At 39.5% G+C, this 27,044-nt stretch overlaps 1 protein-coding gene across 2 annotated transcripts in view; it reads left to right on the top strand.

Annotated features, from left to right (window-relative positions):
* MIDEAS (mitotic deacetylase associated SANT domain protein) overlaps window positions 1-27,044 on the top strand; it is a 55,941-nt gene that overhangs the window by 8,478 nt on the left and 20,419 nt on the right. The window contains exons 1-3 of one of the 2 annotated variants that reach the window (XM_086748744.1): window positions 16,768-16,873; window positions 19,010-19,114; window positions 22,181-23,873. In XM_086748744.1, the coding sequence (XP_086604870.1) occupies window positions 22,416-23,873 (1,458 nt within the window). In that variant the 5' untranslated portion in view covers window positions 16,768-16,873; window positions 19,010-19,114; window positions 22,181-22,415. Of the gene's footprint in view, window positions 1-16,767; window positions 16,874-19,009; window positions 19,115-22,180; window positions 23,874-27,044 lie in introns of those variants that run through there. The other variant, XM_086748743.1, reaches the window with a different exon arrangement.

Below are 27,044 nucleotides of genomic sequence, written 5' to 3'. Positions count from 1 at the left end.
GCTGACTGTATATTTGCATGACATTGAATTGGCTTTTACTTTTTTTTAAAATGGAAGTGTTATGTTTTGTTTTTCTTCCCCAGTGGTGATAAATCTAAATCAATAATCTGTTCCAATCCTGACCAGCAATATTCTCTTATTATAGTACTGTGAAGTTACTGTGGATGTTTGTGGAAGAATGAGTTTTAGATGAAAGGGCAAAATTTCTTGTTTTTAAAAGACAACTCCAAACCAAAGAAACGTTCTTACGCGCACACACACAAACAAAAAAAAAGATGCCGAGGTAGGAAGATACTTAGATTTAGAAGCTTTTAATGCTTTCTTCATGGAAAGTATTGGTATTTAAACTGTACTTGGATTTGCATCTTGAATTGCAAACAGTCACTTCAGTCCATCTGCTGCCCTAAGAGACACTCTTTAGCAGGGCCTGTTGTGATAGGACGAGAGGTAATGGTTTTAAAATAGAAGGAAGTGGATTCAGATTTTATATAAGGAAAAGCCATTTTTATGATGAGGGTGGTAGAACACTGGCACAGGTTGCTCAGAGAGGTGGCTGATGCCCCATCTCTGGAAACATTCAAGGCCAGGTTAGATGGTGCTCTGAGCAACTTGATCTGGTTGAAGGTGTCCCTGCTCCTTGCAGGAGGAGTGAACTAGATGACCTTTAAAGGTCCCTTCCAACTCTAACTATGATTCTGTGTAATGGCATACTGTAAGGACTGCATGACAAAAAGCAAACAAGAAAACTTAGTGTTTGAACTGATTCACACGTTAATCAGCTGGAGAACAGAGATGGCACTGATGTTTGCAGGAACACTTTGGTGTCTGATATAGAAAGATAATTTATTTAGAAACAAAAAAAAGTCAGTTTTCTATAAACTCTTGCAAAAAATTTGAGCAGAAGTCTACTGAAGAGGGTTTGTGAGAATAGTTCAAATCTGCATAAGATGGTTTGGTTCTGCTCTTCACATCATGAGCATTAATAGAAAAGACTGCACCTGCTCTCTAATTCTCAGGCTACATGGTATAGATAAATCTACAGTTTTACTCTGTTTCTTTCATATTCTGAGCCAATATGGTTTTACTGCATTTTTTACCGTTTCAGTTTGAGTAGTATATAATAATAGTGCGGATTGCACTTAGACCTTGAGAGGTCTAAGTGATCTATAGGTGTCCCTTTTGTCAAAAGCAAATGTGAGGGTCTCATTTGCAAGGGGAGGTTGCAATGCTGTGACTGAGTCTGTACCAGCAGTTCTTATGGAGGTCTGTTTCAGGAAGACAGCCTAGAAATTGAGGTTAGGGGGAGCTTTCTGACTTATTAGTTCGGTTGAAATGTTTGAGAAGTCACACCTGTACTCGTACCAATAAGTTGGTGGCTTTGTTTAGCCCTTAAAAATCTTGCTCTTAATCTCTTTTATTAGCCTGAAGTGCTTCTAGTGTTCCTCTGACTTAAATGGTGTTAATATTCTGGAGGGGAAAAGTGTGATTTCATTGAGTCTTTTATTCGTACATAGACACAACAAGCTGCTTATACTGACACTAGAATGGTTAGCAACAGGGAGCAGATACCTAGAGTTTAGAGGAAGTCTTCCTCTTTGCCATGACCCAGAAGACCATTAGGTCTTCCAGTCATTAAATTTCCTACATCTAATATATGAGTCTACACTTATATTACAAACTGTTAGGCAACTATGGGACAACTAAGACCAAAGACAGACAGACTTGAAAGGGAAGGCAAAAAAATGCTGTATAGGGAGGAAGTGTTTCCTCGTGCCATAGGACACACAACAAAACTGTTTCCAGCCTTCTCCCTTTCTTGCAATCTCACTGCTGACAAGTGATTTACATTGTTTGTGCCTTGTTATCATACTCGTTTTAAGGTGAGGTAAGTGGTTTCAGTGAAGAGCTTACAGAACCCTACTCTGACCTAACAAGCGGTGGCACAATGTCAAGAGTGAGAATGGAGATTTTGCCCCAGCCAGGGCAGCTGACTGACTGAGGTCTGTTGGGGAAGGTGTGATCTGTGAGTTTGAGTTTGCATCTCCATGGCTGGGTGAGTGTTTTCTCAGCAGGCTTTGTACAAGAGGTCACACCCTCTCACACCTACTGTGTTTGAGAAGGAGCTGGCTTTGTTTTTCAGAATTAGTTATTGGCACCCTCTGTGGACCTTCAGCAGATAGAGGCACTGAAGCCTTAGGTAGAATTGCAACTTTTTTTTCATTCAAATGCAGATAGATACATGTTTGCCTATATGGTGCATCCTCTTGCATCCTATATGGTGCAGCCCTTTTGACTGGCTTTTTCCTGGACATCCTGATTAAAAAGCTGACTTTTGGTTCTCTGCAAGATGCTTCATCCCTTCATCTTTGCTCTAGAAATCTGAGACATGGAACTGAGACTTCTGGATTGCACTGTAGAAACAAGGCACCAGTTTCTGTATGGAGCAGATTGAGCAGAGTTTCCCTAGCCAGGTTACTTACTCATCTTTAAATCAGGCTGTCAGTGAACAAAATTATAATCTTTGTGGTTCTGTGCACCTTGGTGACTTAAATCAGCAGAGTTCTTTCATACTTTTCTGTTCCTCAGTTGGGTGACTTTGTCAGTATCTTTGAAAAGGTCTAAGATGGAAGAAACCAAATTTGTACATCAACTTTCTCTCTTGGAGCATGGTTCCAGGGCATTTTTCCCAGGTACTTGTACATCTGTCACCTGATGTATTATGTTTTTTTTATTGTGAAGGTGAACAGAACTACTCAATTTTGCAATGTGCTAAGAAATATTTTAAGATGACCGTTCTTTCTGAGTGACTTGATTTATGAGAGAAAAGTACCATTTGGAGGTGGAAGGATATTCTGTGTTTAGTGACAGCTATAACTGAGTTACTGTAAGTGACAGAATTTACTTGGGAAAGTGCTGTAGATTAAGTATAGGATGCCTGGCTGTTTACAAGTAACTGACAGAGCTGTACACTTTGGATACGTGGAGGGAATGTAAAAATCTATTGACATCTTCAGTTACTCAACTAGTTTATTTTTGGGAGCTCATGAATTGGCAGGACATAGTGACTCTGAAGGGGAAAGTGTAATGACTTTGAATGCAGGAGACTTAGTAACTATTTTGTCAAGTTACTTGCTACTATTTCTTTGTGGCAACTGTAATGGAGTTTTTTAACCCTTTACTTTTTCACTGAAATTTTTGCATAGTGTTGATATATTTTAATGAAAATCTAATACTGCTCATCAACACAAAATTGCTTAATGTGTCATACCACAGATTTGAAGAGCGTAAGGTTTTCTTGTTTTAGAAAGGGGAAAAAATGATTTGGTGGTAGATTGCTTGCTTGTAACCTTTTAAGTTGTACACTTCCTTGGGAATAGCTATAGCTTGGATTCAGAGTTGGTCCTGGGTGCAAAATGCTACAACTTAGAAAAAAAAATATTATTGGATTGCAAACAAGGAAGGAGCTGAGAGAAGTTTTATTTATGTACAAAAGCACAGCTGTATTTTGCGTGACAATGATACTGCCTTTATGCTATGTGGCTAGAGAGACCCAGCAAACAGGATCAAAAACTGACAGTGACAACTGCCAAGTCTTGCGGAAACTGCCCTTCCTGTTATAAGTTTTCTGCACGTAACTGATTTGCACAAAACTATTGCCACTTAGCATAGTACATAAAAAAGCAGGAACAAGAAAGCTTTCTTGTAGTGTTCCTTGTAGCTGCTACTACAGTCTTGGTTTGTAGAGCAGATACGAGGTTGTGTGGAGTAATTGGGGAGTTTATTCTGTAAGAAAGTTGATTTTCTTTTGACTTTCAGTGTTCTGTACTCTTGCACCATCATAAATTCTCAACTACATTGTCAGTTTAGTTGAAAAATACTTCATTGCTGGAAATAAGTTACTTCAAAGCATTTTGCTTGTAGTTGTCTTACTGAAAAGTTAAAGCTGTGTTCATTACTCTTACTCATTCCATATCCCTTTATTCATTCACACAATTCACTTGTATTCTCACACCAGCATTTTAGGATTTCTTACAAATACTGAATTTTAAGAACAGAAGACTTACCTATCACTTTGGAGGGAAAGAACCACTGATTTTATTTTTGTATATTAGACAAACAAAATTTTTTAAATGCCAGCAGATGAAGAAATAAAGCAAAGGTTAATACTTGGCATGCTGACTTGACTCATGGAGAGAGTCTTGCTTTAAAGGTGACTTCTTCCCCATTGCTTTTTTAAAATAGAAGTATGGTTTTGTTGGTTGTTTTTTTTTTTTTTTTTTTTTTTAATAAGGAAGATCTGGAAAACTCATATGTGTGTGGAACAATGTCAACTGTCAGCTTATCTGCTCAGCAACAGTACCTTGCTATTATTAAATACAATTGCTGGAAAAAAAATTGTCTGTAGTCTCACATTTTAATTGAAGGCAGGAATGTTAATTTATTTTTGAAGAATTTTTTTTTCTGAAGTGTATTTTAGATATTAGTTTCAAACAGTATGAGTTCTTTTTTTTCTTTTCAGTACCTTCAGTGCTGATTTTCAACTTTAATAAATCTATAACTTACTCATTTGTCCAGCACTTTAGATTAGCTGTTCCTAGTTTTAAGAATAAAGACTTCCTTCTCACAGTAACTTTTGAAAATTAAAATATTTCCAGCTGAAAAATCATCTTTTTTTACTGCCCTTTGTAGATTGCGTTAAATACAGGTTTAACAATTACAAACAGCTTGCTGGTTAAACATGAAAAAATATGTAGTTGTACTTTCATGTTGCTTAGTAGTTTGTTGATGACTCAGAAGGTTCTCAAATTTAATTTTTGGAGGTGAAAAAACTCTGAAGTCCTTGGTGCATCTCTTCCAAGAACTTATTGAAGGCAAAACAACTGTTTTTTACTTGAAAACTTAAACAAGGGAGTGTTTTTACGATTCGTTGGTGAGTGTAAAGACATTAATAGTGTGCTGGAGCCTTCATCATTTAATCAGATTGTTTGTGTAGTGCTTGTTTGTGGGGATAAAGTGTCATTTTAAGAAAAACTTCATTTAAGTAAACTACTTACAAAGAACTTCCATTTAAAATGGTTCTTTCCAGCGGTGTATGTAGTCATGTAAATATATGCATGTATACATACAGTGTAGGTATAATGTATAGCTGAGATAGAATAAAGCTGGTTAATGACCACAGCTGTTGCTTATTGTGACTTCAAACAAAATGTGCTTTGCAAATAGCATTCAACTCTTCTTGTCAAACAAAATATCCAAATATAAATTGGATGCTGGTATAAGGGAGACACCATCTTTGACCAGGCTACAAATATGTTATGGCCTTAATTTTGTTGAAAGTATTGCAGCTCTTGGAAGTTGAGGATTAAAGCAGTTGAGAGAGATCCTTTGTTTTAGGGTTTTTCTTGAGAGTTGTAGGTAGCAGTCTATGGTTTAATATTAAAAACAAACAAAAAAACCCTTCCCTGTTAGCGAAGTCTGAGCGCTGTGATGTTGCTAGGCTCTTTTTAATCTGTCATTTTAGGGAGCTTGCTTTCTTTCTAATGCAGTAGTTGAAAAGGAAGCTGTGTATATTCATTGCTCATGGAAATGCAGAAAAAGTAGTATAAACAACAGAAGGGGCTGTATAGTAAAAAAAAAATAATTGAAAAACCCTCATCCAGGACCTAAATGAAATGAATGTATTCCAGGATGCCTTTACGTGCACTGCTGGACACGGTGCAGGACTTCATGCTTGTGCTGCGAATGTCTATCACCTCGCCTGTCTTTGCAGGGGTGTTTAGTGCCTGGCTGGGCCTGGGGGGCCCTACATTAATGGAGGGAGAGCCCTGGATGCCACAGGAGCCACAGGTCACGGCTTGCCAGGCTGCTTGCGTGGGCTGGGGGAGCTTCCAGGCGCCTGGTTTTGAGGGCAGCCGATGCTCTGTGACTCTGGAGACTGGTGAGCTCAGCTGCAGGGTGGACAGAAGGCCTTTGAGAGATACTGTTTCTTCAGGCTGTCTCTTGGGTTCTTGCTCAGCAGCTGATGTGTTTCACTGGGAGATGCAACATCAGAAAAGGATGCTTTTAGACTCCAAGTGGCTTTGGAGCAGCTGTACTACAGCTAAATAAATACATCTCTCTGTAAGAGGAAATAACTTTTCTACCAGATATATGCACAGATGGATTGTAATCATACTGAGGCCAGTGTTCGCCTCAACAAGAGAAAAAAAAAAACTTTTTAGTAGAGCACTATAAATGGAAATTTGTGCTTACACTAGCTTCTTGCAGCAGCGATTGGAGAGCTCTACCCCTGCCTAGTAGGAATGAGATAGGCGTCTTGGGGAGTTTGAAATACTAAAGAAGCCAAGGCGATACAGGCCATGAGCTGCAACAGCAATGTACATTAAAATTAATTGGTCCCCAGATGCCTACAGTCGTGTCTGGGAGCAGTTCTTGTACAGCAGTGTGAGAGGACCTGGATAACAGAGGTGTGTGTGGCAGAGGTACTGATGTACTGGATGCCAGCATGCTCAGAGAGAGCAGGGGAGGATAGCCTTCCCCTGCCAGGGGGAAACACAGTGTCTTGCCACCTCCAAAATACAGATTTCATTTTGGATAGAAAATGATTTTTTTTTTTTTTTTTTTTTAAAAGGAAGAACGCAAATTTGGAAGATATTTAGTTATTACAGGTACACTTCCTGAAGTATTTCATAAGTAAAGTATAGAGCTAAAATTATATGCAGACAACATTTATGAGAGCTGCTACTTCCTCATGAAGGAATTTTGGTGTTAAAATAGTTTATCTCTTATAAAATCCAGATTTTTTTTTTCCTTTAATGAATACTTGAATTAAGTATTGTTCATCGCTTCATCTTCAAATACTAAGATACTTTAATGAGGAGGGAGTTGTTACTGATGGGATTTTGCTTTAAAAAGGCAACTTCTAACTGAAAGCAAACTTGTAGATTAAAACAACACCCTTCTGTGTCTTAAAATAAATGGATTGTATCTCCTGACAGAAATTACGCCAGTGTCCAGGGGAGCCCTTAGGGCCATGTGATAGAGTTGCGTGCCTTAAAGACTAAAAAGTGACTTTAAGTTAGTGCATATGTTTTCAATTGTATGTCTGTCTTTTTGTCTTTTTGTCTTTTTTTTTTTTTTTTTTTTTTTTTTGGAAAAAAAAAAGAGAAAATGGAGGTTGTTAAGCTTTAGCGTGGGAGGGAAGAGGTGGTCAGTGATTGCTTTTAAGCACTGAGGTTTTCCAGAATGCCTGGGAAGGACATGGTGCTGCTTTGGCGGTGCACGTTCGCTGAGGTCTGCGCAGCAGAATAGACTGCAGCAGATCTCTGGCGAGAGCTCACTGTGCTCCACAGACGAGTTTTCCACAACCCTCAGCAAATTGGTCACCACTGATTATTCTTTCCACATGTCGATTTTGTGCATGGAGCTACTTTAGGGAATTGAAGCCAAAATTCAGGAGTTGGAAGGTTAATTATTTCCTTTGCCTTTTTTGCGTGTGTGTGCAATTTGCTTGGAGGGAGAGGGAGGAGGGTGTTAACCATTTACAAGTATACATCTCCCCACATTCCTCCCCAGAATGATTGTGGAAGTTATTCCTAGGCTTGTTTAGTGAACAACTAAGTCACTGTCAATGGCAGAGACTGTTCTAAGTATGCAGATTAGCAAGAAACACATGGTGGGTGGATTTTGTTACTGAAGAGTTAGTTCTGCACAATGAACAGGAAAAGAATGCATCCATATTTGGCTGATTGCAGCTAGGCAAGCAAAGCGTCTTTATTGCTGTGGACTTTTATTTTAAACTGTTTATTCAAAGATGACCAGAAGTGTCATTTTACTTGCTTAAGGTATAAAAAGCTTGAAAAGTTGGAGTGTGGTAAGCAATTTCCTTTTTTAACATTAGAGTTGCAGATCTGCTTATTTTAGAATTTGACTAGAGAGCTAGTGAAGTGATACTGGGAGTTGAGCAACTGACAGGTGGGGTTTTTTTCCAAACTGCTGCCATTAAAAACCTGAACCTTTAAATCCAATGACTACTGAATGTTAGAGGGAGGTATGTGTATAAAATTTTTCTATTGATTTTTGAGAATTCACAATCTTTCAGACTATAAGCAGTTCCTCCAATGATATTGAGAAATTTGGCACACAATATTCTTCCCATATAAAAAAAAAAGAAGTGATAATTCCTGCTCACCGTGCAAATATCTGTGCATAAAATTACAAGATTTATATTAACAGGTGAAATGTTTGGGAAAACCTTTAATTTCTTCAAGGAAGGGAGCTGAGAAGTGTAACTAGAACGGTAAACAAATTCTTTTTATCGGTTGTAGCTTTTATGTTCAAATCTGTCCTATTACTTTCAAATAAGAAGTAAAAAAAAAAATGTATTAAAGAAATGACCAATTGTGAGAAGCTACTTATAAAAAGGAGGAGGGGGCACACTAAGACGTTATTACAGTTGCTTAACTGAATGGGTGGTCCATGTCTTTCGAAACAGTTTGTCCTGCCACGATATCTTTGTGGAACTAAGTGTGTTTAACTGGAAGGTATCATGTTGTAGAAAATGGACAAAATGTACTGGAAATGTAGGTGCAAGAGGAAGTGCATCTGCAAGGACCACTGTACTTTTGGTTTCAGAAGGGAGATATTTTCTTCTTCCTGCTATTTTTTTTTTTTGTCATTTCACCTTTTTCTCACACATTAGCTTCCTACATGTTGCAGCATGAATGGAAACCAACCATAGTGCTTGACCTCAGTCTAAAATCAGAAGTGGTAAATTCTTCATCCGTGGGTCTCTGAAACTGCTGCTTGGGGGAATTCCTGTCTCCTTGCAAATGCTACTGTGAAGCTTTATGCCAACACCAGGGTCACACATCTTGCAGAAAGTGGGCTGAAGATACCTGAAGAATGTGGAAACCTTGCTTAAGCAAAGCTGTAAGTTTAGAAATGGCTACAATAATACAAGCTTAGCCTGCTACATGTAGGAGCTATGTACACATAGAAGCCATTCTTTTATCTGGATTTTTTTTTTTGTTATGTTCTTATGTGCAGGTAGTGATGAGTGAGTTTTCTTCTGCTTTTTTGTTCAATTTTGTGGTTCTGACAGTGCTTTCGTTACTCTGATTTGGCCGATTTTGTCTGCAAGGGAACTTTTTGTGCTGAGTATTCAAGATTTTTAATAAGGAAGAGAGAGAACAAAGCCACAAATGAAGTGTTGGGAGATTGAGGAACAGAATTGACTTAACTCAGTCTACTGTAATAGCTGAATTTCATCAGTTACGTGCAAAGTAGTATCGTTCTTTCTTTCTAAGTAATACTGTGACTTAGCATACCACATATATAACTCAAGGCTTTTTTTTTTTTTTTTAAAGCAGGTGCTATAAATACATAGCGTTTTTATGGAAAGGGGAAAAACAAGACTTGCAATTTCATCTCTACTGTTTGCATTTAAAAAACTCTGGCCTCTATTTTATTTTTTTCTGTAACACTTTGTTATATTTCACAACCAAATGTGTGATGATTCTGCCCCTCCCTTACCCCTCTCCCCCCTTAAATGACAGAAATCTAACATTCATGGCTGCAGAGCAAAACCAGGACCAAGGACTGTGGTGCCCCTTCACCTCTGGGACCTCAGCAGGGCCAGTGGTGGCAGTGGCAGAGCCCCTTCTGTGGTCTGCTGAAAGAGTCCTTGTTCCTGCAGACCAGCTGATTCATTCTCTACCATGTTCCTACTAAAAACCAATATGAGTTTTGCTCCTGACTTGGCCAAAGTCAGGGTTAAACAGAAGATTCAGTTAGAGGGTTCGAGGAGTGGAAGCTTGTCCCTGCATGGGTGGGCTCTGAACACGTGCAACTCTGACACATCCGTTTCTCATTTCTCATCTGTTTCTTATTTGTGGCACCTCAGATGTTGCCATTGTGGGAAAAGAACAAAAATCTTTTTCCCTTGGAGTGGTTGTTCGGAAGGAGGTTACAAAGATGAGAGGAATATACATGTCACAATAATTGCTAAAAGCACTGTCTTACAGAATTTAAGAGCTTGCTATCTTTTTTTTTTCCCCCCCAAAAAAAAAAAATTATTCCAAAGTGTGTTTTTATGCTTCTGGTGATCGTAAGTGGTGTAAACAGATAAAAATATGTATCACAGTTAATCTACTTATATGCATGACTATATTCCTTCCCTTCTTCATTTGAATTTGTAATTGCATGCAGGGAAGGGCTTTGATGAGGTTATTCAGTGTTGTTACCTGATCCCTAAATTAATAACAATGTCACGTTTGCACCTGAATAGGTCTGCCTAGTGTTCCTTAACTGCTCTGAGTGTCCCCTGCACACTACTGCAGCCAGGGCTAGTGTATCGCTATGCATATATGCCTTATAGGTGACAACTAATAAAAACTAGAAAAATATTTTTACATCTGCAATAAACCTGCATTGACTGCTATATACTTATACTTACCTTGAGTTCATTATTCTGCATGACATACAGTCTCATGGACAGGCCGAAATAGGAAGAAATGTTTCAGGGGGGTTTCATTTGCACTTTAGCCATCCTGAGGATGAGATTTCAAACTGAGCTGGAGACTAAAGATGACTGAAAGGGTAGGGCACTAGCTTGACACGGAGTTGGGTTCCCTGCTCTGTCATAGACCTTCTTCAGGCAAGTCACTTCATAGTCTCTCTCTCTGACTTAGTCCTCTTCAGTAAAAATGGAGTAATAGTAGTTCCCTCCCTTACAGAGATGTTGCCGGAATAAGTGTGTTAAAGAGTATATGGAGCTGTTATACTGTGATTATGAAGCCATGCAACTGTGTAAAATAGAAATTGCTGTAATTCAGTTTCTGTACTACAGTGCAACAACTGAAGCCACAGACGATAACACCTGGATAGTGTTGTCATTTTCTTAAAAAAAAAAAAAAAAAAAAAAAATACAAAACCACCAGCCGGTACAGCTCATGCAAGGGGAAGAGCCCTTCTGCTCAGCCCATAGTTCCAGGCAGAGCTTGTGGATCGAACAGAGGCATTGTATGTAGTATGCTGTATCTGTGAAGTGTTGGTTAGCGATCTCTAGTATGATGCTGCCATATATATGGTAATATGGTAGGGCTCTTCTGCAGATATGAGTGGGTGAACTTTTATGTGCCTTAGAAGACATTGTGATTTTTTTATATCAAAACAGCCTTAACATTTACGTCAGGGTGGGGTAAGTTCTACAGGATATTTTAAGTAGTGTTCTATACTAATTCCTGAATTTTAGGTCATCTATGAAATGAAGATTCTTTTACCTGACATCTTGCAAATGCAGTATGTATCTGCACAGTCTGAAGGACTGAACAGTGGACAAAACTGAGATCAAGGAATTCCAGAAGAATTATCTCTTGTTGGCTACCTGTTCACTCTTCAGTGCGAAATAGGCTGCTTTCTCTCTCTTTGTTTACCTGTTAATACAGAATGTCGCACGTGACACATGTTATGAGTTTGGATGAGTTGGTATTAATATATACTTTTAACTGTTGCAAAATGTTTTGTTAATGTTAAGTATTCCAATAACATCGAGTTTGTTTGTGGGCAAGTTCCTTCAGTGATTTTCCCCAGACAAAATTTGTCTTCAGTGTAGCCGCTACTAGAACGTTTTTCTGCCTTGACTGATTTCATAGATCTCTCCCAAATGGGGGAGCACTGTGTAATGAATGTCAGTCTGCTGATGTGAGACTGTACATTTGTTCTTGCTGTTTGGAGATTTGTTGAAAATAGTAAAGTCATCAGAAGCTGTGAGACATAAGTTGAACTAGTGAACTATTTGAAATAAGAGAATGCTTTCTAGCTAGTGTGGAAAATACTTCAGAATCCACTAGATGTGTTATGGATTGTAAAGAAGCATCAATCTCGGAATTTGTTTTTCTTTGGTGTGGCAGGATCGGGTTGATGGAATCCATGCACCTGAAGGGATGATTAGTTCATTAGCCTTTCATTCTGAGAGTGAAAACTGTATTATGTATGGGATTTTATTTTTTTCTCTAATGCTTAGTTATTTCTTTTGGAGATGGTAAAGTGTTTAGCGCTGATCCTCTTACTGGCTTTTCTAGTAAGTTGCTGTGTGACTTTCCAATTATTTGTGGCCTGTTTGCACACAATTGGGAAAGACTTACTGTTCCTGTTAATAGCAATTACATAGTTTGTATCTTTAGCAAATACAGCTATTCAAAGTGTAATGTGGGATTATTGACCCATAATGTTATGACTTCAATTGGAATATATTTATATTGTTCCAGGAGTCGCAGAGGAAACTACATAAGTGCGGGAGGAAATGTAAAAGCATGTTACTGTGTGCAGGTGAATTAATGTGTAAACTGTAGTTTTTTCTGTAATATTGAACTTCATCATTGCAACCTTAATTTTGTGTTTTACTAAGAATTCAGTCTTTTGCTCAATTTAAAATGCTTTGTAAGCCTTCTTAGTAGAAGGCACTTTTCCTTATGCTGTTATTGAATGACAGTTTTCCTTTCTAGTTATAAAGCGGAGGATGGGTGGTTTATTTGGTTTCAGGAAGGCTTGTTGAGATGAATCTTTAGCAAGCTTCTGACTTTGCTCTGAGTAAGTATGAGGTTGGTGTCACTTATGCCCAATTGTGGAAATACTTTATAATGCTAGTAAGGATACAAATAAGCCACTACAGAAATGGAAGATGCTTGCTTTGTATTTGATCCAGTATCGGTGCCAACCATCTGCTCTTTCTTTCCTCTACTGAATTCCCTGTGGCTAAAAGGAGGAGACTGGGCAGGTAACTGGCAGGGAGCTCTGAATCTGAGGGCTGGAGAGTGCTCTGATTCTTCAATTAAAGATTAAGAAATCTGAGTGCTCTCTAGGCCTCTGGATTCTTTAAACCTTGCTGGTTTCCACTGTGTGATGATTGTGCTTGCCCATGTCTTTCAGTGTTCCTACTCCCAGTATTAACTAGTGTGCATTTGCTTAGCTGCATTATTGTAATGCCTGACAGCCCCAGTCACGGCCGAGGGTTAGGGTTCTAGACAAAATGTTAGAAGTTTGAACTAAAGTCCTGTCAGTGCTGTTAAAGACTGACTGTTTGAGTAGTTTTATAATAGATCAGCTCAGTTAATACTGGCGTCTGTCTGGTTGCAAGTGTATGGATATGGGCAAACCAAAATCAGCACTGCTTCAGCTTAAATAACTGCTGAAAATCAAAACGATATTTCTGGGTCGAGTGAGGCAGAGAGCGGCATATGACAAAAGAACAACTATGTTATTACTTGTGTGGCCTTCTTCCTTCATTTTTGGTCACCTCCTTCTTCTTTGGTTATTCCTACTCTTTTGCATTATGTCTCAACTTAGACTTTTAAGCTCTTTGTGGAAGAATCCTCCTCTAGCCTGTTAGTGGGTAGTGTTAAAGATAATATGACTTTTATGACCTCGAAATACTTCATGAATATCAGAGTTTTGGATATTATTCTCATTTTATGAACTGATTTGAAGTGGCTTGCTTAAGTTGCATGTTTGTAGCAGAGCTCAAATTTGATCCTAGATCCTCTGAGGTTCCGCATGTGCTTTCAGTCCCAACTATTCTCCAGCCAGACTTGGGCACAATAATGATGCCTGCTTGATGGCATCAAGAGCGTCTCTCCTGACAGCAATGGCCTAGGTATTGAGTGCATTTATGTGTCTCATGAAGAAACCTCTGGGAATGGAAAGTATTGTCCCTATGGACTTTACCCTTTCTCTTCCGTTATTTGTAAGCTGTTGCCTCTTGCAAAGTCTTGAAGGAACCTGTGAAGCGCTTAGACTGTGGCATTCCATACACTGAACACCTACACGTCTGGTTTTGTGGTGCAGTACTGGAGAGGTCAAGATGGAAGCAACTGAATCTGTAGCAATCTTTCCTGTTGCAGCCCAGTGCATTCAGATATGTCTTCTTCTCAGGGCTAAAGTGCAGAGAGATTTGGTCTGCCTCTGAGGTATATCCATGCAGTTCTGCATCTGGTGCGTTTGTGGCGGCAGAGGCATTTAGAGCAAAGGACATGTTGTAGTTATGTCAGCTATGTGAATGCGAGGGCAGGGTGTCGTGTTTTTGGCCTGCTCTTTGCCATTCTGACTTTAGAGCCTGCTGCCATTCCTGCTTGTTGGAGTGCTGGTCTCTCTGTTGCTAGCAACTGCCTTCCCTGACAGCTCCAAACAAAAAAGCTTAAAATAGCTAAGTGCTTACAATTAGAAGAACTATTAACCCATTTCCAGTGGGAAAGAATAGTATGTTCATGTACTTTACAGAGCCTACAAAGCAGCGTTTCATACTCCTTAACTGCTGTGCTCTTTCTGCACTCCTAGGCTGCGCAAGCCTCTTCAGATCATGGTGTTTATCATGATGACAGATGATAATAACTAATATTCCTAACTTCAGTACAGTTTATAAACATTAGATAATTTAAGACATTTACTGTATACCTATTTTGTTAAAGAATAAGCCTGCACTGTGTTGCAAAGCCATTTGTAAAGATGGGGTTTCCTGCATATTTGTTTACAAAAGTCCAGTTTACATAGCTGTTTCTTTCTCATAATTCTCTCTTTAGGAACTGCATGTTGTTGCTGTGCAAGACAAAAGATGAGTCTGGTGCAAATCATGAACCAGACAACAACTCTTTTGTTTCTGTGATGAGTTTTGGACAAAATTTCAGTTATTTTGGAAATACTAAAAGTTTTGCTTGAGCATAAACTAAGTTGAGGATCTAACTTGTATTTGCTGTAGTACCTTTTTAGTAGCTGGTAGAAACAACATTGTCAGTTCCTTTAAAAATAAATCAGGGTGGGGTTTCTTTTTTCCTTTTGTTGTTTGTTTAATAATCTGATAAGTTTTCAAATTCCGGTCTGTCTTTTTAATAGTTTGTCTTTCTCGTCCGTGCTGATTTTGTTCTGGTGGAGCTGTTTGTGTAAGCCAGGTTTTGCTTGGCTTGTTTGTTTTAAGGACAAGACTAATAAGCAGTTAACAGCATTTTCTTTGTAACATCTTTTTGTGTCTTTCTCATCCCTTTAAAAGAAAATTATATGGAAAATCTCTGGGGAGTTTTGAAAAGTGAACCTCCAGTACTTGTAACAAGTTTACACCTTGAATTGAGGAAGACAGCCCAAAATATAGGTTATTTTTTGAGTGTTCCTTGAAAATACATAACGTCTCTCACAGGACTGTTATCTGGAAGCTTCCTGTTGAGGTGCATCTGTGATGCTTCAGACATTGTAATTCAAGAACCAAAAATCCTTGTCTGTAACATCCTGCATACTAGAACGCATCTGTGTGTTTAGATGGAATGTGGATAATTATGGTGATAGGGGATAAATAAAACCATGTCCGCAGGTGTAAACAGTAGGTCTAAATAGAATGCATGCTTAGGTGAATTTTAAGACCATTCAAACAGAGAAGAAAGCTGCCTAATTCAGTGACATCTGTGAGAACACATTTTCAATGCCTTTCTTTTATTACAGTCTTTACTGTAATAGACCACAATATTTTACTTAAGTAGAGTTTGTATTTCTTCTTGGTTTGATTAGTTCATGAGATGTAGTTAGTATTTTCTTCTTGGGTATGTATATTTTTCTCCCAAATATGGTAATTCTACATTTTGTGTTATTTTGCGTGCTGAAGGTAATTAACCGATGATACTGAATGTCAGGAAGGGTCTAGATTGGAGCAGTAGCTTGTCACATCTTGTGGTGCAATACAAGCTCCCTGATTTTGCTGGCACATAGTCCTTCAGCATGACCATTGTCTCCCCTGCTTCACGTCACAGAGCTAACGAATTTCACTTTTGAATCTCTGGTTAGTACTGAGGTTTAATACAGCTTTATCAATTCCCAGCTTCTGAAACTGGGAAAGCGAAAGTGGTAGCAAAGTAACTTTAGCCATACTGTCTGGAGGGCAGAGGCGCCTTGAAGTCAGTCATAGCTTCAAGTCTCTCTCCGCGCTAGAAATGGGCCAATGACATGAAAATTTGGGTAGGCCGTAAGCCTCTTCGGTGTGTACTACTTATTTAAGTATGCGGTTGCTAGCCCCAGGCAGGCACCTTCAGGCAACAGTGGAAGTTGTCAAGCTTCCTGAATGCTGTGTTTTCCCTTTTGTTGTTGTATGCCTGTGTGTGAAGCAGTTTCCTTTGATCTCTTTGCCCCTATTATGGGCACACTGTAGAGTTCTCTTTTTGGTCTGCAAACAAGGAAGCCTTCCCTATGTCATAGGCGTTATTGATTCTAGGACTTTGATCTGATACAGTTCCCTAGATTAGTTTCTTACTTGGAGGTGTTAGGAGGGATGGTTGTTACCTACTTACATTCTTCTGTGGTGGGCTTCTTTTAAACTGGAGACTCTTCAGTTGGTTGTTTTTTCTTGTTCACTTTGGGCTTCTGTTTCTACTCTTCTGTCATGCTAGACTCCTGGAAAATATGCCTTTCGCTGTAGAGACAGGCTTTCAAGGCATCTGTGGAAAATGCCCTACCATTTGGGGTAAAGTGACAGGGACATAAAACCATCATCCTCCATTTACATTTTTGGCTTTCTTGGACATGTTGTGTTTCTCAGTTGCTTTGAGCTTTCCCCTGCCTTTTTTCAGAAGATAGATTGCTGTACTTTGTTGTATAGAATTTACAAACACAGTCTTTGTTTTTGTCTTTTTTTTTTTTTTTTTTTACCTCCCAGAGCAATATGTAGAAAAGCGATGCTGTTATCCTTCCTATTCAAGGTGTCTGAAGGTGATGAGTGGGAGGTTGCAAACGATCTGCAGGAATTTTGATGTAGCTAACTGTCTGAAAGAAAATATGGCAAAGTGAGTGTGCAGGAGAGGCTTTGGAGGGAGAGATTGAAGCTGTTTTCATATATAGCAGGGTAAGCATAGCATGTGGATAAGCTGTGCAATAAGCTTTGCAAATCTACCAAACACAAAAACTGTCTCATGTTTTCATCGCTTTCTTGGTTCTTACTTAAGACTGCTGCAACTGGTGGTGGTGGTTTCATAGGGGCAAATTTCTGTTAGCTGGAACAAGTTTCTTTTTTCTGATGCACTTAAGTCACCAATCGTTAAAAAAAAATGACAAAAACAAAAAACTACAACAACAACAAAAAAAAAACAAGACCAGAAACAAAACCTACCCTATTTAAGTGTTGTCCTGCTATTGCACTAGAGGAGTTAAATTTTCTTTGCCATTTCTGCACATACATAAATAGCATATGCAATTTTTATCTTTTGCATGTAGATTTTAAATGCATGTTTTCTTGCAGGATTGGAGGGGAACTGTGAGTTAGTATCCTATATTCTGTTCATAAGTTTTGACCTGGTTTGTTGTATGATCTTAGAAGTGAGTTATTCCCTCTGGTTTTGTTCCGCATTGGTAAAATGTGTGTCATGATTCTTTACCTGTTTCATAAATGTGGGATTTGACCGTAATAATAAGGAAATTAGAGAAGGAAGGCTCAATTGTTCTGTCTCAGAAGGACACTAAGTAGCTTCTTGCATTTGGCTTAAATGTAAAAATTGTTCTTGGAGTCCGTTCATCATCATTAAAAGTGATTGAGCCTCTTATAGGGGAGATCAGTAATTTGAGTTGCTGGCAGCAGGAAGATTTAGTGAGAAATTGTTCTCATCACTAATTTCTGGTAAGGAACTGTGGAACGACATTGTTGCAGTTAAGACTGAGAATGTACATTAGCTTGAACCCAGGAACACTTTATTTTTCATATGAGAAAAATTAAAATAAAGGCATTTAAAAACCAAGATGAAAGTGGTGAAATAGAAGATGGTCTGTGACCACTTGTTCTTATTTTCTACATCCTTAACTTTGACAAGGTTTCATAAGTCAGAGTCTTTCCTGAGTCATTTCTGCAGCATTCTGTCAGAGATAATTATGTGCAAATGATCTCTAAGGAAATTAGGAACGTGCAAAATTCTAACTTGCTTGTCATGCCAAGTAGAGATGGTGTAGCAAATGAGCTAAGGAAAGCACAGGACAGCACGGCCCTCTCAACAGGTGGGCTGAAGAGTAGAGTTTAAGGTTACTACAAGTGTGTGAGGTCGTGAACTTGGTATGTGAAATTGTACAAATATGCACAGACTTAGTGAACAGAGTATTTAAAGAACTGGAATAATGGTGGGTGGTTGTTAAACATACAGGCAAAAGTTTTAAAGGGGGATGAAGATATTTTATATTAAATGTTTGCAATGGAGTGTTTTTAATTTGTCCTCTAAATCAAATAACCTTTAAACTTTTATTTAAGAAAAAATACATCTTAAAGGTTTTATTGCAAGCTCTCTAGGCTAATGATAAACTGGGACAAAATGGTTAGGGATGGATAGGGATGTCTAAACGATTCTGCAGAACCTACTTTGGGTTGAGTAAAATCTTCTAGTGGATGCTGAGGGCTGGTACCAGCCTAGTGAGTGGCTCTGAGGGCATGCCTGGCCCTGCGCTTCTCAGATATCTCTGCTTTGAAAGGACTTCATTAATTTGAGAACAGCATCCTGGATGCAGATAGAGATTTCCCATTAGTCCTCTTGTATGCTTAAGTAAGCCCTTCAGGAGACTCTACCTAAATCTAGCAAATGTGGTGTTTTATATGTGTTTATGATTTTCTTTAATGCTCTAGTGCAGATATGCTGAAGAAGCTTTAGCTAAAAATGCTAGCCCTAACTTCTCTCAGTAAGGTGCCATAGGTTACTTTGCTTACATTTGTTTCATGCCAGAAAGTATTGCATAAGTGCCCGTTGGGTACAGGCATATCTAATTTGACATTACTTTTAGATCTAAAAGAGAAAGTCTTGTAACATAAAAAATTCCTTAGAAATCTGAAAATACTTATGGTATTAAAGAAGGTGACATACAATTCGTATTCATCTGAAGAAAGATTGAGAGCTGTTCTTGCATGCCAGAAGTTCCTGGAAGTGAAAATAACTGATGTTGCATATGAAATCTTGGAGTTATTGAAACAAAATATACTGATGCTAGGTTCTTCTTTTTCTCTGTGCAGTGTAAAAGCAATGCAAGGTATCATAACACTTCAGTATATCTGGAGGCAAGACACAGTATCTTCTGCGAATTGTGGTATCGGAACTGGCCCTGTGCTTTATTCAAGGTAAGAAATGGGCAAGGGTGTTGTACTGCTCCAAAGCATGCTTAAGCCTGGAAATATGTTGCCGTTTTACTGCAGGCTGATTCTTGTGTTGAAATTAAAGTAAAACAAAACAAAAAAACCCCAAGGCTGGTAGTTGGCTAGGCTGACGATAATGTGAGCTCATCCCTCAGCCTCTCAGGGAGGGAAGCCTGCTTAGTCAGAGGCAGCAGTGCTCAGCCAATGAAGCTGCCAAGTGTGAGCTTTCCTGGAGTGTAGTCATGCTGCAGCTTGAACATCTATCACTTCAGGTTAAACTATGAACTGTTATTATTAGGATGATCTACAATATATTTTTCTGCAGTTTTTCTATATAGAAAGAAATTCTAAAAGGCTAGTTTTGTGATGTTTTCTTTTACCATCTAATACTGGATGAACCAAATAATTTTTTTTTTCTTGGTGATCTCTTAGTTAGGATTTCTTTATTTTTGCGTGCAACTGGGGGAGCTAGGATGTTCAATAAGTATATTTTGTTCATAGTACTTTAAATCTCTTTTCTTCCCCAGTAATGTCATCTTCACTATCCTGGTTTTCTGTGGAGTTGTAACTTCAGTTGTTCTTTAATCACTACAGTCTTCTCAAGTGACACAATAAGTTCCCTAAGAAGCAAATAATATTTTTTAGGATTCATTTTATAGAACACACTAGTACATATTCCTTTCCCTCCTTTAGGGTGTCTCTGAACTTACTCTTTTTTTTTGTATATTTTGTTACATCTCCTTCCTACATAGGTGGAGGTCTAAACTGGTTTCTGAGTTAGGCTTTGCAGTGCTGGTGGCTTCTTATCTAGTAATGGGAAAAACCAGAGCCAAAGTCCACACAAGAAGAGGTTTGGAGAGCTGTGTTAATACAATGCTTTTTTTTTAGTTCCCCCTTGAAGTTGTATGCCAGCTTTTGGGCAGTATCTTTTGCATTCTTGCTCAAAGTGCAGAAAATCTACAGCAGAGCTTCAAAAGGTTGTCTGATGAGTTTAAATTTGATCTAATGGTAGTGTCTTCTGATACACAGGAAAACTTGCATTCTTTTTATCAAAATTATGTGACTGATCAATACAACAGCATGCAGAAGCATCAGTGGAAGGAAAACTGTTACAAGGTTGTCTAGTTTGCAGAAAAAATAGCTTGTGACGATTTCAGAAAGTAAGATAGTGTCAGAAACCACTGTTATAGTAGTATTCCTCAGGTATTGTGGTTTAGCTGTTGGCTCTGTTACATTTGTAGCACTGCTGCAAAAAGCAAGGAGAAAGAATAATATTAATGCTCCTGAGAGACATATAGCAACCTTTCCACCTCTGTGTTTTTGCTACCAGGGATCCAGTTTCCTGCTGTAGGATGTTTTTTCCTCTCCTAATGAAGTTTTGAAATAGGAAAAACTTACTTTGTGAAATCCTCGTTTGTGTACTAGTTGCAGTTTAGCGAGAAATTTCCATCTCACGTGTCCATAATTTCTCCTAGAGTTATTTTCGTCTTGTTGAAAGAGGACTGGAAAATGAGCGGAGATGTTATGCTTAGAGGAGAGAGGAACGCCCTGGCTCCGTGATACGGGGTGGCAGAGGTCCACAGTTTGTAGCCAGGGTGAAGGGGAGGGGGAGCGTGGGGGGAACAGCTATGTAACAGCCTGAGGAAGTGAGTCACTTTGCTCTGAAACACAGGCCCATGGTTCCAGTAGCACTGAAGCCAAGCTTGGCTTCTGAGGTGGAAGTTGCGTAAGTCAATTTAAACTCTTTGTCTCTTCCTCCTCATCATGCTCCCAACCCCACCCCAGTATTAAAACCTGCACTGTAGCCATATCCGTTTAGAGGAAACTCAGGTTGCAGGACTTCAGTGTGCTCTTTGCTTTTGTCTTATTATTTTTCATTGTATACAGAGAGATAAATGGATTGCAGGTTTCATTGGAGGGGATGTGTGTGTTAGTCTTACCTACTGCACTCAAGAGAAACTTGATTTTATAGAAGGTATGGAAGAAGAATAGGTTTTTACCAATTTATGAAAATTTTCCTGTGATTTGAAGTGGAACAGTGCATATTGGAAAGAGACAGTAATAGACTTGCATTTTAATACTTGAGTATTAGTAGTTTAAGAATTTAATTAAATTTGAAACTAAACTTCTTAAAAGATTTTAGATATCCTACTAGAAATACTAGTGTATGTGTTAACACATTAGACCTTAATGCTGCAAACTAGGCTTTTAAAGCCTCAGCTTGCAGACAGCTTTTTTTTTCTGTGGAAGAGGAGGGTAGAATTATCCTAGACTACATGTTCCAGAAAGGCTTTCTCCTATTATGGCTGTAGCTTTACACTAACTGATATTTGCTGGTGTCCAGGAGCAGCAATGTGCCGAACTACTTTTCCATGAGTGTGGCCTGAGCAGAAGCAGTTGCTTTCAGCTGTTAAAGAAAGCTGCTGAGAGGGCAACAGGTTGAGCAGCCCCCATCTTTGGTGCTTAAATGCTTGGTGGGCAGTTCTTAATTGGAAAGCAACTGTAATAATTGGGAGAAGGAGGGTGAATGATGGGCTGCCACCTGATTCTTTCCTTGAGAATGTTGAATGAAGTATCGTACTGCATGTTTGGCTACAGCCTTTGTGTACATGTGTGTGTTTTAAATGTTTTTGGGAAATGTGGTCTGACGCATTATTTTTCTTTTGGCAAGTCAGGATTTTTTTTTGTTTTATGTTTTTGAGTTCAGATTAAAACCAGATTATTCTGGCTACAGGAAGATGTAGAAGTAATTGGCTGGATGAGAGGAAGTTTAAGAGGAAAAACCTTCAGGATGAGCTTGAGTGGTTAGTCAGAAGTCTGTGTGCAACTGGGAGCTGCATCATGCAAATACAGTGTGATATCCATTTTGTAAAACTAAGTTGTTTTGTTTTACATTCTTATAGCAGGTCAGATCTATTATTTTTTACACATATTATCCTGATAATTTCCGTAGGAAATGGGACAGACATACACATTGCTGCTTATTGCGTGAGGCGTTTATATGCTGGTTATATCTGTTGATGAGTCATTGCAATTGCTTCTGTATTTCAGGACCTGTAGCTGAGTGAACCCTACTGACCTCTGAACCACAAAGGATAAGAGTGAAAAGAAGCGGGAGAAGCACAGAAAGAAAAAGGAAGTGGATGCACTTTCATCTGGACTTCTTTCCTGTCCTTTATTATTAAAACTGAATGGAAGAGAGAGACTTCTGTGCCTTTCCTCCCCCAGCCTCAGGGATGGGTGGATTGTAAATATACTGTGTGCAGCTGGGAGAATAAACTGAATCATGAATCTTCAGGCTCAGCAAAAGTCTTCAAGCAAACGGACTGGGAAACGAATTGCTTATTTTAATGAGCAGGAAATAGCTGTGTCATCAAAAGAACCACAGCAGCAACTTAAGGAAGGACAGTATTACGGTCATGGAGGGAATATACCGGTCTCCCAAACTATGGAGATTTCTCATGCAGGAGGATTAACAAGTGCTCCCAACAATGCTGCTTTGATGAGCTCTGTTTACAGTCAAGATAGGGGGGAATCGATGATGATGTCCCAGACAGTAACAGCTGTCAAATGGCAGAATTCACTAATGGGAAACCGGTTGCCAGAGAGGGGTGACAGCCACTGGCAGCCTCCACCTTCGATGTGGAACCACAGTATGGTTTTTGGGGGCAACCCAAAAGGACCCCATTCCAATGCTGGAGCCCCAGGCTTCTATGGCCATCCAGAAGCCCTTAAAAGAAATCAAGAGAAAGGAGTTTTCGTGTCACAGCTGGACTTGTATGGAGATGCTGTTCAGCAGATGATGTCCCAGAAGGCTCAGCTGGAACAGCAAGCCCTGGTTAGACAGCAAGCTCAAATGAATTCTTTTCATCAGATGCAGAAACAGCAGCAGCAGAATCAAAGTCTGCCATTACAGCCTTTCCAACTTGCGTTTGGTCACCAAGGCCAAAAGCAGGGTCTTCCTGAATTGTTACATGTCTTTCAAGAAGCCCCAGCTTCTTCCAGTCCAGCATTTACGGCTCAACAAAAACAGCAAGCTCTTCCCCAGCTACAACTGTTTGAAAATTTCTATCCTCAACAGCAGCAGCAGCAACAGGCTGCCACACAAGCCTTTGGTCTGCAGCAAACTACTTCCATAGCACAGCCTCATGTGGCAGCTGCAGCACCTCAGCATCACATGATGGCACACCAGTTTCAGCAAACAGAGAGGAATCAGGAACTACTCAAGGCTCTAACGGAGCAGAACCAACAGACTGTGCTACCTCAGACCCAGATTCCCTTTCCAAGAAGGTCACGGAGACTCTCCAAAGAAGGTGTCCTGCTGACATCTGCAGGAGAAGTGTTGACTTCCAAGCAGGCAGAAGAACAACCTAGCAATTTATTTCTACATCACTGGCAAACACATCAGCAAGAGGTCCCCTTACAGCAGCCACCTGAATCACTGCCCCACAACAAAAGTGGCTATTTGCACCCCAAGAGAACAGATCTGGGGCAGAAGGATGTCCTGGCCGATAGTGAGGTGTGCCAGATGGAAACAGACAGGGAAGCCACAGCCCAGAATGGGAGAGATGGGGAGAAACAGGTGGCAGCAGCTGAAGAAAGCACTCAGAGAACTAATGATTTTCAGGGTGTCAGAGGTGGTGTAATCCAAAGTACACGACGGAGACGGCGTGTTTCTCAAGAAGCCAATTTGCTAACTTTGGCCCAAAAAGCTGTTGAGCTGGCTTCTCTTCAGAATGTAAAGGTAAGGTATACATCCTAACCAATATAGCACGTTTTAGACTACAAAATAGGGCTGAAATGAAAGGAATTTATGTACTTATGGAGGATAGGATGGTATCTTGAGGCAAGAAGTGTTGTAATACAGCAAGGGCAGCTCTGGAGTGTTGGCATGTAAGTTCAGCTACTGTAATTCATAGATGTGAGAGAATAGGTATCTCTTAGTGCAGTGAAACCACCTAAGGGCAGTTTTATTTCACTAATACTGAATGTGATTTTAGTCCAGGGCTTCAAAATATAGAGATTTTCAGCTTAGGCCTCAAGCTGATCAGGAATTTAGAGAGAAAAGTATAAGCAATTCACTTGGGTCTTTTTACCAGTTTAATATTTTCTTCCTTTTATGTTAAAAAGACTGCCACTTACATTCCAGTTTTTGAGTTTTAGCAGTTGAAGTGTTTCTAAATTGTGCTATCTAAAAACTACATAATGCAATTTACGTGTTCACATTTCCCAATATGAAAAGCCCTAGGAAGCCTCACTTACATGAAGAACTTATACCAGGCGTAGCAAAGGTCTGTCTGATGCAGTACCCTCTTTCTAACAATCCTGCAGCAAATGTTTGGAGACTGGTAACCTGAGGGCAAAGTCTGCCCGTAGACCTTCTGTAGGGCTTGATGGAGAAGAAATTTAGTGTTGGCTGATTAGGTAGTTCACTACTCTTATCCTTTTGGTGTCCCAGCAATCTAGAACTACACAGCGTGTTTTCTGTATAGCAAGATGACAGGATTCAAAGTTAAGTAGCCTAGAGGAGGCAAGTGGTGAGATTTTTGAGTTGAGTGGGCGTTTTGTGTGTGGGTTTTTTTGTTCTGGTTTTTTGTTTGTTTGTTTTTGAGATCTTTCAGTTGTGGTTCAACTAATCTTACATTGAGTGCCTCTCATGAGAAGTAAAGATACACTTTTCTTTGGAACCTCTGTTGTCAGAGAGTGATGAAATGCGAATGTTGGAGCACGAGCTACTTTTACCCACAGTTTTGCCACTTGGGTTGCTGCCCAGTCATACAACATAGGGAAGAGAATTTTATTCCCTCTCTTTGTTCTCATCATCATTTTTTTTCTACTCTGTGGCTGTTTTTCCAGTCTCTTCCTTAGAGGGATGTGCTGTTTGAGTGGAGGAACTGAACTGCTAAACAGTGAGACAAATACCCATAGCTGCCTCCATCTCTTGCACAGCAGACAGCAAGCAGTGACTGTTGAGGCGGCTTCTTTCTGCTCTAACTCCAGTTGCCAAGCAGATTTGATAGTAAATGAGTAGTTATTCAGAGCATGAGCCTATTTGCTCATACTCTCCCAGCCATCATATGTTTATATTGCAGGAAGGCCTACAATTCAGATTGCAGCCTGATCATCAACAGAGTGGCAAGAAAAATCTACAAGAGCACCTAGGAAAAGGCCCTGTGAGGTGAAGCAAGAAATTGGTTGTTTGAAGGCATGTCTGTTTGCAGCTTGATTCATAATGTAAAGGCCAAGCAGAGAAGTGTTTTGACAGATGCTCTTTTGTTCTTTACAGTTATGCAAGCAGCTTGTTTGCTTCCATGATAGCACTAGCAGAAGAACTCTTTATGTTTAGCTCTCTTCAGGCTTTCAGGGCGAAGTTTTGAATGATGTTAAAATTCTTACCCAAGGTCTGATGGATTTTACATCTTTAAGGGGGCTGGATATTTTGTGAGGGAGAAAAAGAAAATCTGTGTACGGGAGAAAAGTGTTCTACTTCTCTTATTAGTGTCTTTTTGTTATAAACAACCTAGAAGCCTTCTCTAGCATAGGTTATGTAAAGAGTGTGTTAGAAGGCCATAGATTAAATTACTGATGAAAGAAGATATATTCATAAATTGTACCGGTTGTTTGAACAGTCCAATGTAGGTGTGCATGTCCTGTGTGTAAACATAATTTTGAACAGTAGTATCTACATACAGTGTCACAACTGGTGCTTCGCACCAGAGCTCCCCATCATACTGCGCCTGCCGTCAAGTTTATTGCTGCTTACAGGCTGCAGCAAATTCTCCACTCTTAGTTTTACAGTTTCATTTCACATATAAATGTTCTGTGCAAACAGGTGGCTTGATTTGTTTTCGTTAATAGTGCAAAAAGCTTTTCTCAGATCTGAAATGGTAATCTTAAGGGTGTCTGGATTTAAATATTCCTTTATGGAAAGGAGATAGGTTTTAGTTCCCTGACGTCTTTCCCCAGCACAGGACAGGGCACCAGCTGCCACATGTAAACAAACAAAGTTTTATTTGTGGAATTGCAGTTCTGGACTCCCTTCCTTCGTGGAAAAGCTTCAGTTTGCAGAGAGAAGCTGCTTTTACTGTTAACAAGATGATGCAGAATTGATGGCAGAAAGCACTGTACAGGCAGGTGTTTTTAAAAGACTGCTGTAGTTTCTTGTCTGATCACAGCAGTGGCCTTGGAAGAGTTTTTCCAGCTATCACAATTGGGTTTTGTCTGTGAATTTTAAAATTTTCGGAAAGCACTTCAGGGACAGACAGGATCAATGCCAAAATGAGTGATGGATTTCTGTGGGCGTCCTGGAGGACTGTCCTGGTTTCGACTGGGGTGGAGCTAATTTTCTTCCCAGTAACTGCTGAGTTTTGGATTTAGTATGGGGTTTGGTAGGTGAAGAACGTTGATAATACACTGATATTACTAGTTGTCGCTAAGAGATCAAGGACTTTTTTCAGCTTCCCAGGTTTTGCTGATGTGAGGTGCGAGAAGCTGGGAGGGGTATAGCCAGTATAGTTGACCCAAACTGTCCAAAGAGAGTATTCCTTACTATAAATGTCATGCTCAGTATATTAGGGGGATTGGCTGCTGGCAGCCCTCTCACTCTTTCTCTTGCTGCTTCGGATTGCTCCAGGATCGCTTTCCGTTCCCTGCCATGATTGCTGCTTGGGATGGGCTGTATGGGTCATTGGGTTGTTGGGTGGTGAGAAATTTTGCATCATTTGTTTTATGTATTTTATTATCCCTATATTTTATTATTATTATCATCCTCCTTTGCTATCCTAGTAAACTGTCTTTATCTCAACCCATGAATTTTTTTCCCTATTCTCTCCCCTATCCCACTGGGGACCTACAAAACACAGCTTTTCAGGTAGATTCCTCAGTAGATTGTGGCTGCGATGGAGGCTGAGTTTGC

Source organism: Chlamydotis macqueenii, chromosome 5 (assembly GCF_036417535.1).
Source record: "Chlamydotis macqueenii isolate bChlMac1 chromosome 5, bChlMac1.mat, whole genome shotgun sequence".
Taxonomy (NCBI): domain Eukaryota; kingdom Metazoa; phylum Chordata; class Aves; order Otidiformes; family Otididae; genus Chlamydotis; species Chlamydotis macqueenii.
The sequence above is the reverse complement of the archived record's forward strand: the minus strand, read 5'-3'. Positions and strand labels throughout refer to the sequence as shown.